This window comes from Haemorhous mexicanus, chromosome 27 (genome assembly GCF_027477595.1).
Source record: "Haemorhous mexicanus isolate bHaeMex1 chromosome 27, bHaeMex1.pri, whole genome shotgun sequence".
Classification (NCBI taxonomy): domain Eukaryota; kingdom Metazoa; phylum Chordata; class Aves; order Passeriformes; family Fringillidae; genus Haemorhous; species Haemorhous mexicanus.
In genome coordinates this window covers 5,092,744-5,105,223 of record NC_082367.1, presented here as the reverse complement: position 1 = coordinate 5,105,223, position 12,480 = coordinate 5,092,744, and the positions used below count along the sequence as shown (strand labels likewise).

The 12,480-nt window shown below is 51.6% G+C and overlaps 2 protein-coding genes across 2 annotated transcripts; one reads left to right on the top strand and one right to left on the bottom strand.

Annotated features, from left to right (window-relative positions):
• Positions 1 to 4,343: 4,343 nt before the first annotated feature.
• On the bottom strand, positions 4,344 to 6,051 carry TMEM234 (transmembrane protein 234). The gene is made up of 5 exons (XM_059868680.1): positions 5,997 to 6,051; positions 5,585 to 5,736; positions 5,311 to 5,377; positions 5,104 to 5,196; positions 4,344 to 4,660 (listed from the first exon to the last, which is right to left on the bottom strand). The coding sequence occupies exons 1-5, from the start codon at positions 6,007 to 6,009 to the stop codon at positions 4,599 to 4,601; spliced, it is 387 nt and encodes a 128-aa protein (XP_059724663.1). The 5' UTR covers positions 6,010 to 6,051; the 3' UTR covers positions 4,344 to 4,598.
• A 14-nt stretch (positions 6,052 to 6,065) lies between these two features.
• Positions 6,066 to 12,444, top strand: EIF3I (eukaryotic translation initiation factor 3 subunit I). Its single transcript, XM_059868677.1, has 11 exons — positions 6,066 to 6,138; positions 6,340 to 6,432; positions 6,514 to 6,601; positions 7,066 to 7,131; positions 8,757 to 8,906; positions 9,585 to 9,712; positions 10,539 to 10,649; positions 10,933 to 11,022; positions 11,439 to 11,512; positions 11,704 to 11,796; positions 12,095 to 12,444. Exons 1-11 carry the CDS (start codon positions 6,136 to 6,138, stop codon positions 12,174 to 12,176), a joined length of 978 nt encoding a protein of 325 aa, XP_059724660.1. The 5' UTR covers positions 6,066 to 6,135; the 3' UTR covers positions 12,177 to 12,444.
• The last annotated feature ends 36 nt before the right edge of the window (positions 12,445 to 12,480 follow it).

The following is a 12,480-nucleotide window of genomic DNA, read 5'->3' as shown; positions in this document are numbered from 1 at the left end:
CCCCCACAGGATTTGGCGCTCCAGGTGCAGCCCGGCCTGCCCAGGTGAATAAAATATATTTTATTTTATTTCAATTTTTTTTTTATATTTCTTTGATATTTCTTTTTATTCCTTTTTTTCTTTCTATTTTCTTTATATTTTCTTCCTATTAATCTTCATCCTTTCTTCCTATTCCTCTCATATTTCTTTATGCTTTCTTGATTATTTAAAAATATTTTTCTCATATTTTTCCCCCTCTCCCATTGCATTGGGATTTTTTTTCCCTCTTTTCCTTTTTTTTCCCCCCTCTTTTCCAGCCCTCTCCAGGGAAACCCTTGGATCCAGGAGAGGCTGCAGAGAACAAAAAAAGAAAAAAACAGGAAAAACTGATTCCTGGTGGAGCAGAGCGGGGTGGGAGCTGTGGGAGCATCCCCCCCTCATCCCCCCTGCCCCGGGGGACAACCCCAAACCCCAAAAACCCCAAAACCCGCCCAGCTTTGGGGTGTGGTGCTGCAGAGAACAAAACCATTCCCAGAAAAACCTGGGAGAAGCTGAATCCTGGTAGAGCAGAGCGGGGTGGGAACATCCCCCCTTCACCCCCCCTGCCCCAGCAGACAGCCAAAAACCCCAAAAACCCCAAAACCCGCCCTGATTTGGGGTGTGGTGCTGCTGAAAGCCCTGAGGAAGAGGAGGAAGGAGCTCTGGAGTGGGACAGTGACAGCAGCGAGCTGGAAGCCAGCCCAGGTGAGGAACACCAAATATTTTGGGGATGTTTTGGGAATGCTGGAGCAGCACCCCCCAGGGCTGAGGTCTGGTTTTTTTTCCCTTTTTTTGGCAGGAATCCCAGAGGAGCTGCAGGGGCTGCCCCGCTGGGAGCTGCAGGCCCACAGGACTCGGCTGCTGCTGGAGGTGCTGTGGGGTCCAACAGGCCATTGCCAGCAGGAAACACGTGAGGGATGGGGCTGGGGGGCTTGCAGGGAAGGGAATGGAAAATCTGAAGGGATATCAAAGAAAATATCACAGAAAATGTAAAGGAATAGCTAAGAAAATATAAAGGAAATAGAAAGAAATATGAAATATAAAGGAAATATTAAGGGATATAAAGGAAGCAAGAAAATGTAAAGGAAATAGAAAGAAATATCAAAGAATATAAAGGAAATATTAAGGGATATAAAGGAAGAGGGAAAATATAAAGGAATATCAAAGAAAATTTGAAGGAAATATCAAAGAAAATATAAAAGAAAATATTTTAAAAATAAAGGAATATCAAAGAAAATATAAAGGAAAATATAAAAGAAAATATTTTAAAAATAAAGGAATATCAAAGAAAATATAAAGGAAAATATAAAAGAAAATATTTTAAAAATAGAGGAATATCAAAGAAAATATAAAGGAAAATAGAAAATATTTTTAAAATAAAGGAATATCAAAGAAAATATAAAGGAAAATATAAAAAAATATTTAAAAAATAAAGGAATATCAAAGAAAATATAAAGGAAATATAAAAGAGAATATAACGGAATATAATAGAAAATATAAAGAAAATATCAAAGAAAATAAAGAAATATCAAAGAAAATATAAAGAAATATCAAGGAAAATATAAGGGAAATATCAAATATAATATTAAAGGAAGTATCAACTAAAATATTAAAGAAAATAGAAAATGTGAAGAAATATCAAAGAAAACAAAAAGAAAATTTAAAGAAAAAAGAAAATAGAAAGAAATATCGAAGACATATAAAAGAGAAAATGTAACAAGATAGAAAATAGAAAAGAAAATATAAAGAAATACATAGAAAATTCATAGAAAATAGAAAAGAAAATATAAAGAAATGCATAGAAAATACAAAGCAAATAGAAAGCAAAGTAGAGCAGGCTGTGTCTCCCTGCAGTTCCTGCTGCTGAGGCAGAAGCTGGGTGTTCCTGACCATCCCAGCAGCATTCCTGAGTTCCTGGCCTGCTGTGGAGAAGCTCTGGAGCTGCAGCAGCAGCAGCCCTGAAGGCACAGGGGCAGCTGGGGGATGTTCCACTCCAGAAAAATGGAAGAAAATCCTTCTGTGGATGTTTGGTGTGAGCAGGACTGAACACCATCAGCCGTGGGAGCGTCCTGGAGGGATCCATCCCATCCCATGGCAGGAGATCCCTGCTGTGGCCCAGCTGGATCCAGGTGGGACATGAGGGACATGAGCATTGTCACTCCCAGCAGGTGCTGTGGGTGGAGCTGGAGCTGCAGGAAGGAGCTCTTCCCACAGAACTGTGGGGATTCCACGTGGGAAGGTGTGTTTGGGGTGCTCTGCCCTATCCAGGGTGTCCCAGGGGATTTTTGGGAGCCCTGGAGTGCTGAGTGGGGTGGGAGGCCCAGCCCCTGATCCTTGGGATGAGCTCATTGCTGCCTTTCCTCTGCCTCTGGGGATTCCCTCCTGGGGCAGAGGCAGGAAAGGACCTGGTGCTTTGTCAATTCTTCAGCTCAGGGACACCCCAGGTCCCTCAGAAAGGGACACCCCAGGGGACACCCCAGGTCCCTCAGAAAGGGACACCCCAGGGGACACTCCAGGTCCCTCAGAAAGGGACACCCCAGGGGACACCCCAGGTCCCTCAGAAAGGGACACCCCAGGTCCCTCAGAAAGGGACACCCCAGGGGACACCCCAGGTCCCTCAGAAAGGGACACCCCAGGGGACACCCCAGGTCCCTCAGAAAGGGACACCCCAGGTCCCTCAGGGACTTCCCCCATGGTGCTGTGCTTCCCTACCCCGACCCCACTGCAGATGTGGATCCTTCTGCTCTGGAATTCTTTTTATTTTTTTGGGAATAAAAAAATCTTTTCCTGATGCTGAACCTGTTCCCTGCCTGGCTCCCTGGTTTCTCCTGGTGTGCCCAGGACAGGACAGGACCTTTGGGACTTCCCAAACCGTGACAGGGAGGTGACAGCACCTGGGCAGGGGTGGGGACACGAGCTGCTGATCCAGAAATCCTGGTGGCAACCTGCTGTGCCAGGATCAGATCCTGGAGGATAAATCCTGCAGGATCAGAGAGCCCTGAGGTTCCTGCTGCTCTCAGGGTGTTGGATGTGGCCACAACTTCCTGCTGCAGCCTTTGCATCCATGGCAGCTGGGCTGGGCTCAGCAGGGAGGGTTTGGGGTGGGCAGGAGGGTTTGGGGTGGGCTTGGCAGAAGGGTTTGGGCTCAGTGAGGAACTGGTTGAAGGGTTTAGGGGTGCTCAGGAGGGTTTGGGGTGCTCAGGAGGGTCTGGGATTGTCAGAAGGGTTTGGGAATTGTCAGAAGGGTTTAGGGGTGCTCAGGAGGGTTTGGGGTGCTCAGGAGGGTTTGGGGTGGCTGGAAGGGTTTGGGATTGTCAGAAGGGTTTGGGAATTGTCAGAAGGGTTTAGGGGTGCTCAGGAGGGTTTGGGGTGCTCAGGAGGGTTTGGGGTGGCTGGAAGGGTTTGGGATTGTCAGAAGGGTTTGGGGTGGCTGGAAGGGTTTGGTTTGGGCTTGGCAGAAGGGTTTGGGCTCAGTGAGGAACTGGTTGAAGGGTTTAGGGGTGCTCAGGAGGGTTTGGGGTGGCTGGAAGGGTTTGGGAATTGTCAGAAGGGTTTGGGGTGGCTGGAAGGGTTTGGGTTGGGTTTGGCAGAAGGGTATAGGCTCAGTGAGGAGCTGGTTGAAGGATTTAGGGATGCTCAGAAGGGTTTGGGATTGTCAGAAGGGTTTGGGAATTGTCAGAAGGGTTTAGGGGTGCTCAGGAGGGTTTGGGGTGCTCAGGAGGGTTTGGGGTGGCTGGAAGGGTTTGGGATTGTCAGAAGGGTTTGGGAATTGTCAGAAGGGTTTAGGGGTGCTCAGGAGGGTTTGGGGTGCTCAGGAGGGTTTGGGGTGGCTGGAAGGGTTTGGGATTGTCAAAAGGGTTTGGGGTGGCTGGAAGGGTTTGGTTTGGGCTTGGCAGAAGGGTTTGGGCTCAGTGAGGAGCTGGTTGAAGGATTTAGGGATGCTCAGAAGGGTTTGGGATTGTCAGAAGGGTTTGGGAATTGTCAGAAGGGTTTAGGGGTGCTCAGGACAGTTTGGGATTGTCAGAAGGGTTTGGGGTGGCTGGAAGGGTTTGGATTTGGCTTTGCAGAAAGGTGTGGGCTCAGTGAGGAGCTGGTTGAATGGTTTAGGGGTGCTCAGGAGGGTTTGGGGTGCTCAGGAGGGTTTGGGATTGTCAGAAGGGTTTGGGAATTGTCAGAAGGGTTTGGGATTGTCAGAAGGGTTTGAGGTGGCTGGAAGGGTTTGGATTTGGCTTTGCAGAAGGGTTTGGGCTCAGTGAGGAGCTGGTTGAAGGATTCAGGGGTGCTCAGGAGGGTTTGGGCTAATCACAAATCCATCAGTCAGGAGGTCACACTGGATCATTTATTAACCCTTTCTTACCCCCCAAGTGCTGGACGAGCCAGTTTAATCCCTGTGGTCTTCAAAGAGCCACCAAAATCCCCTTAAGGCACAAACCTGGCTGCTGTCCCTGCACTGGGGCCACCCTGGGAGTGCAGTCCATGGGTTTTGTTTGGGATCCATCCCAAAACACCTTCCCAGGTGGGGCTGAGCCAGGAGCCCCCCCAGGCCCGGGAGGAGCCCTGGGTCAGCCTCTGCTGCTGCCTCAGGCCCCAGCCAGGCACAGGGACAGCCCCAGCATGGTGAGCAGCATTCCTGCCACAGCTCCTGGGGAGGAACAAATCCATAATCCACAAATGGGAAAAAGCTGGGAATCTGCCTCAAACAACCTGCAGCCCCTGCAGTCTGAAATGTCCCCATTTCCTGCTCTTTCCTGACCACCTGAGCAGGGCACGTTGAATTCTGGGGGCTTTTGGGCCACTCCTTTTCCATGGGGGGCATTTTATTCATGGTTAAACATCTCCTGAGGGAAATTTAAATCCTTTTAGCTTAAAACAGCCAATTCTGGCTTTAAATTCATCAAAAATCTGCCCAAAAATCTGTTTCAATTCTCTTTCCCTTTTCAATTCCCTGCTCTCACCCAGTCCAAGCCTTGTGGGGTGTTTGGTGTCTTCAGACCAGATTATAAATTAGGTTATACATTAAAAAATCAAATCATCTCAATCCAATAACAGCTGATTTCTTGAGGAAATGCTCAAAGTGGGACTCACTTTTCCCCCCAATGTCCTCTCCCAGGATTTTCCCAGTCACCAAGGTCACAACCAAAGCCAGGGAGTTGCAGAGTGGCACTGCCAGGGACAGCTCTGAAATGCAAGTTCCAAGTGCAGAAATTTGCTTTATTTGGGATTATTCCCAGGGAGCTGCTTGCACCCACAAAATCCCACCAAACCACCCCAAAAAAAGCAGCAGGAGCTGACCTGTGGAGGCCAAGGTGAGGTAGAAGAGCAGAGATCCAGCCTGGTTGAGCAGGAAGGGCACCAGGTACTGCAGGGGGACACAGAGCTGGCTGAGGGTCCCACCCTGGCACCCCCGTGGGGCACTGGGGGGTGGCACTGCCAGCCCAGGGTGGGGGGGGATCAGCCAGGACACCTGGGAGAGTTGGGAATTCTGCAGGAGTAACCCCCTGAGGATGGGGAATGTGGATACCGGAGTTTCAGGAAGGACCCCAGGGAATGAGCGGCGGGCTCTCACCTGGCAGTTGAGGCTGAGGAAGCGCAGCTCTGCCAGCAGCTGCCGCAGGCGGCCCCGGCCCCGCAGCTCCTCCATGCCCGCCGCTGCCGCCCTCAGGAACGGCCCGGTGCCTCCCCACAGCGCGGCCACCACCGCCATGGCCAGCGCCTGCCCTGCGGAACACCGGGCAGTGCCCAAGGCCCAGCCGGACGGCTCTCGGAGCAGCCCGGGCCGGTGCCCGCTGTCCCTGCCCGCGGGACCGGCTGATCCCCGAGTTCCTTCCCCACTCCACGCTCCCGTCCTGCCACAGCCCGAGCCCCCCTCCCCAACCTCCGCGCACTCCCCCTGAGCCCTCGCACCCCCTCAGGCCCTCCCAGCCACGTTTTCCCCCTTCCCAAACAAACCCTCCCTGCCGCCATCACTCCCCTCTCACCCGCGGTCGCCATGGCGACGCCGCAGCACTTCCTGCTTTCGCCGGAAGTACTTTTGTTGCCATGGAGACCGTGACGTATTTCCGGCGCGCCGCGGCCATCCCGGAAGTGCCGGCCCCCTCACGCCTCAGCGTGGCCGCCATGGTGAGAGCGGGATCGCCGCGGGCTCGGGGGTCGCGAGTTGTGGTGGCCACCGAGGATTTAGCGGCTCCACGCCCCCGGTCCGGGGCTCTTTGGCCGCTCCCCCGCGTCTGAGGAGCCTCGGTCGGGGGACCGCCCTCGCCCCCCCGTCCTCACCCTCATTACCTTCCCCTCGCTCATTTATTATTTAATCATTAATTACAGAAGCCCATCCTGCTGCAAGGCCATGAGCGCTCCATCACTCAGATCAAGTACAACCGCGAGGGAGACCTGCTGTTCACCGTGGCCAAGGATCCCGTGAGTGCTCCCCACCCCCGCTAATTCACCCTTCATTAATTCATCCTTAATTTTATTTAATTTTTTTTTTCCTCCTCGTAGATTGTCAACGTTTGGTATTCGGTGAACGGCGAGAGGTTGGGAACCTACAACGGGCACACGGGAGCTGTGTGGTGTGTGGATGCTGACTGTATCCTTTGATCCCCAAACCGGTTTTATTCCATGTTTTGGTGGCTGAATCATTCCCGGTGTTTCCTCCCGCCTGCTCCTCGTTTTCCTCTCCAAGAGCAGCATTTAAACTCCTCTGCTGCTTCTTCTTTTCCCATCTTTTGGGTGTTTTCCCATTTGGGATAACATCCCCGTGGATATCTGGGTTTGTTGTGCCTTTTGCTGCTTCTCTGGTTATTTGGGAAGGTTTTCCACAGGCAGCAGAGATAAAAGAGTGGAAATTTGGTTTAAATGCAAGAAATGGAACCTTTTATTTTAAATTTCTTGGGAAAAAGATGGGATTTTGCCATGGGAACACTTGGGCTCCGTGTTGCCTTCCCTGGAGCAGATTTTGCCCTCAAAAAAATCCCTTTTTGGGTTCAGGAACCTTCTGTGAGTGCCCAGGCAGTGGAATTTGGGGCTGATTTTCCCTTAATGGTGGCGCAGGGGACACCAGGCATGTCCTCACCGGCTCTGCAGACAACAGCTGCCGCCTGTGGGACTGTGAGACAGGTGAGGCCACCCCAGATCCCCCTGGGGGACACCCCTGGGACAGTCCTGGGCCTGGGGGACACCCCTGGGACAGTCCTGGGCCTGGAGGACACCCCTGGGACAGTCCTGAGCCTGGGGACCCTGCTGGGCCTCTCTCCCTGCCCTGTTAAAATCTGGGGCTGCCCTGAGCAAGGCTGGAACTGACACAGAGACCTGGAACTGAATCCATTCCTTAATTCCCACCCAAAGCATTCCAGGATTCCATTCCATGTTGTTTTTAATGAGGGAATCCCTTCCCAGCTCCCTGAAAATCCCTCTTCCCCTCCCCTGTTAAATTCTGAGGCCGCTCTGAGTGAGGCTGGAAGTGTCACCAGCACCAGGACATGGAACTGAATCCATTCCTCAATTCCCTTTCCACCCAAAGCATTCCAGGATTTTATTCCATGATCTCCCAGGCTGTTTTTAATGAGGAAATAATTTCCCAGCTCTTGGAAAACTCCTCTTCCTCTCCTCTGTTAAAATCAGGTTCCCCCAAGTGAGGCTGGAATTGACACAGAGCAGAGACCTGGAACTGAATCCATTCCCAAATTCCCACCCAGAGCATTCCAGGATTCCATTCTATCCCAGCACCTTCTCCCAATGAGGATGGGTGTTTTGAAGGAGGGAATCCCTTCCCAGCTCCCTGAAAATCCCTCTTCCCTTTTTTAATCTGGGGCTGCCCTGAGCAAGGCCGGAACTGACACAGAGCAGGGACGTGGAGCTGAATCCACTCCTAAATTCCCACCCAGAGCATTCCAGGATTCCATTCCATGCTCTCCCAAGGTGTTTTTAATGAGGAAATAATTTCCCAGCTCCCTGAAAATTCCTCTTCCCCTCTCTTGTTAAAATCTGGGGCTCCCCTGAGCGAGGCCGGAACTGACACAGAGCAGAGACCTGGAGCTGAATCCATTCCAAAATTCCCACCCAAAACATTCCAGGATTCCATTCCATGCTCTCCCAAGGTGTTTTTAATGAGGAAATAATTTCCCAGCTCCCTGAAAATTCCTCTTCCCCTCTCTTGTTAAAATCTGGGGCTCCCCTGAGCGAGGCTGGAACTGACACAGAGCAGGGACCTGGAGCTGAATCCATTCCTCAATTCCCACCCAGAACATTCCAGAGTTCCATTCCAGTGTCCCATTCTATCCCAACAGCTCCCAGTGAGGATGAGTGTTTTGAAGGAGGGAATCCCTTCCCAGCTCCCTAAGAATTCCTCTTCCCCTCTCTTGTTAAAATCTGGGGCTGCCCTGAGCAAGGCCGGAACTGACACAGAGCAGGGACCTGGAGCTGAATCCACTCCTAAATTCCCACCCAAAACATTCCAGGATTTTATTCCATGCTCCCCCAAGGTGTTTTTAATGAGGAGATAATTTCCCAGCTCCCTGAAAATTCCTCTTCCCCTCTCTTGTTAAAATCTGGGGCTCCCCTGAGCGAGGCTGGAACTGACACAGAGCAGGGACCTGGAGCTGAATCCATTCCCAAATTCCCACCCAAAGCATGTCAGGATTCCATTCCAAAAGCATGTCAGGATTCCATTCCATGTTGTTTTTGGTGAGGAATCCCTTCCCAGCTCCCTGAGCCCCCCTGTTCCCCTGCTCTGTGCTCCCCAGGGAAGCAGCTGGCCCTGGTGAAGACCAGCTCGGCCGTGAGGACGTGCGGCTTCGACTTTGGGGGGAACATCATCATGTTCTCCACGGACAAGCAGATGGGCTACCAGTGCTTTGTCAGCTTCTTCGACCTCAGGGACCCCAGCCAGATCGGTGAGGGGCCAGGGGATCTCCCTCTGGGGTCCCTCTGGGGGTTTTGGGGTAAAATCCCATGGGCAGGGATTCCTTCTCCTGTCCCACATTGGCCTGGAATATTTTTAGGGATGGGGCAGAGATGATTGCCTAAAAAATCTCTTTTGGATGGCTGGGAGTGCCTGGGGGGATCACATTAGCAAGGACACAATTCCTTCATTCCCCCTTCCTCATGGGATTCCAAAATGCTGCCCCTGGAATTCTGAGCTCCATAATTAAAAATCCACCTTGAAATGCTGGCAAAGCCCAGATCCCAGCTGAGCAGGGGCCATAAAAGGATAAATCTCAATTTTGTAGGGGATTTTAAAGCTCCCCTTTACCTCAGGAGCATCAGGAATGGGGAAAAGCCAATTTGGGAATGCTGCAGCAGGGAGTTCACCCTGAATTCCTGCACTTGGAAATTGAATTTCCCTAAAAAATCTCTTTTGGATGGCTGGGAGTGCTTGGGGGGGTGAGCAAGGACTCAATTCCTTCATCCATCCCTTCCTTATGGGATCCCAAAATGCTGCCACTGGAAATCTGAGCTCCATAATAAAAGCCCCCAAGGAATGCACCTTGAAATGCTGGAGAAGCCCAGGTCCAGGCTGGGTGGTGGCTGTGGGTGGTGGCTGTGGGTGGCTGATGTGCTCCTGCCCCCAGAGAACAACGAGCCCTACATGAAGATTCCCTGCAGTGACTCCAAGATCACCAGCGCCGTGTGGGGCCCGCTCGGGGAGTTCATCATTGCTGGCCACGAGAACGGGGAGCTCAACCAGTTCAGTGCCAAGGTCAGGGCCTGGGCCAGCATTCCCAGGGGGATCAGGGCTGGGAGGTGGGACTGGGGGCTCCAAACAGCAGCTTCAGCAGGGATCACTGAAATATGGGGCTGCCCTGAGCGAGGCTGGATTGGCACAGCGCTGAGCGTGGGACTGAATCCATTCCTAAATTCCCTTCCAGCCCAGAGCATCCCAGGATTTTATTCCATGATCTCTTCTATTCCAGGTTGTTTTTAATGAGGGAATCACTTCCCAGCTCCCTGAAAACTCCTCTTCCCCTCCCCTGTTTAAAATCTGAGGCTGCCCCAAGTGAGACTGGAAGTGACAGCACAGGGATGTGGAACTGAATCCATTCCTAAATTCCCTTCCAATGCATCCCAGGGCTTTGTTCCATGTTTTTCCAGGATTCCATTCCATGATCTCCCAAGGTGTTTTTAATGAGGGAATCCCTTCCCAGCTCCCTGAAAATCCCTCTTCCCCTCTTCTGTTAAAATCTGAGGCTCCCCCAAGCAAGGTTGGAAGTGACACCTCAGCACAGAGTGTGAAACTGAATCCATTCCTAAATTCCCTTCCCACCCACAGCATTCCAGCATTCCATTCCATGTTCTTCCAAGTTGTTTTAAATGAGGAAATCACTTCCCAGAACTCTGAAAACTTCTCTTCCCCTCCCTGTTAAAATCTGAAGCTGCCCTGAGCGGGCTGGAATTGTCACAGAGCAGAGACCTGGAACTGAATCCATCCCTAAATTTCCACCCAGAGTATTCCAGGATTCCATCCCAGGTTATTTTTGACCAGGGAATCCCTTCCCAGCTCCCTGAGAATTCCTTTTCCCCCTCAGTCAGGGGAGCAGCTGTCCAATATCAAGGAGCACACCAAGCAAATCAACGACATCCAGACCTCCCGGGACATGACCATGTTCATCACTGCTTCCAAGGACAACACAGCCAAGGTGAGCTTGTCCTGCAGGTTTCCTGGCAGGATCTCTGCTCACAGAGGGTTTTGCTCCTTGGGAATGTCCAGTGAGGAAGGAGAGGTGCTAAGTGAGCAGCCAGGCATTGAAAATGAAATATTTGGGTGTTTCTGTAGAACATTTGCAGGTTTGGTTCTGGAAGGTGGAAGGTTTTCCTTTCTGGGGGAATGTTTTTGGGATTTGAGCTTGCAGAGGGAGCATCCATGCAGGTGAGGCCCAGCAGCTGGAGATAATTAATTAATTTCTCCTTTTCCCCTCGTAGCTCTTTGACTGCACATCCCTGGAGCACCTGAAGACGTTCCGGACGGAGCGGCCGGTGAATTCTGCTGCCCTTTCCCCCATCTTTGACCACGTAAGGATGAGCTCCCTCAGGCTGTCTCTGATCCTGCTGTTCCTGCATCCTGGGTGTTCCCAGTCCAGCCCAAAACCAGGAAGGAGCCTGGGGAATTTTGGCACTGGGAGCAAAGTTTTGTGTGCTCTGATCGAATGCCTCAGGGAGGTGGGAATTCCTCAGGGGGTTGGAGGCCAGCTGCTGGATTTGTGGGATCTCTGGGATTTGTGGGAAGTGCTGGAGGCAGTCACCACCTCTGGAAGTGTCCAGGGAACCTCTGGATCTGGCACTCACTGCTCTAAACTGGTTTCAAGTTCAATGCTGGGCTCAATCTTGGAGATCTTTCCCAACCTCAGTGATGCCAGGGTTCCCCAAATCCAGAGGGAGGCACTGAAGGGCTGTGATTTTGTGATTTCTCTGGTTTCTCTGCCCTGCAGGTGGTGCTGGGAGGAGGGCAGGAGGCCATGGATGTGACCACAACCTCCACCAGAATTGGCAAATTCGAGGCCAGGTTGGTGCTTTTCCCTCTGGCAGGGAAAATCCTCCCCCAGAGCACTCCTGACACCCCAGGGATTGCTCTTCCCTTTCCTTTGGGAAGCTGGCAGTGCTGGAGAAACCCTGGAGCTTTTTTCTTTTGTTTTTGAGGATTCTGTGGTGTTGTCCCCTCTGGGTTTGTGACAACTTCAATCTTCCTCCCCCCAGGTTCTTCCACTTGGCTTTTGAGGAGGAGTTTGGCAGAGTCAAGGGGCACTTTGGGCCCATCAACAGCGTGGCCTTCCACCCTGATGGGAAGAGGTGAGAGCCTCCCTGGGGATCTTGCAGTGTCCCCAGTCCACCCAATCCCACTTTTTAACTGGGATGTGAGCAGACTCAGGGGATTTCTGTGCTGGGAATGGAACCAGCCCCTGAATTCTCCCTTCTGAGCCAGCCCAGGGAGTCACTCACACCCTGCCCCACATCACTCATCTTTTTTCCCCCTTTATGGTTCCTGTATCAGTTTCAGGAGTGGGTGGGGAGGCCAGACTTCCCATTTTGTGGCTGCCAGCAGCATTCCTGACTTTGCCATTCCTGACTTTGCCTTTCCTCCCTGCAGCTACAGCAGTGGGGGTGAGGATGGCTACGTCCGCATCCATTACTTCGACCCCCAGTACTTCGAGTTCGAGTTTGAAGCCTGAAGGAGAATTTCCCTCTCCTCTCCTCTTCTTTTCCCTTCTCCAACCCCTTGCCCAGTCCAGGGGCTCCACCACAGGACTGCAGGAAAGGCCTAAAGATGTTCTTGGCAGCGATTTTGGGAAGTTGGGGAAGTGGGAATTGCAGTGGCTTTTACTGGGACAAGAGTGAAGGGAACTGGGTTGGCTGCCTGCCCTGCTGGGCATATTTATAAACCAGGGGAGGGGAAAAAATGAGGAAATAAATAGAAATCTTTTCTAAACACAAGGAAAAGCACCTCTGTGGGGTTTTTTTTAGGTTGGTTTTCCC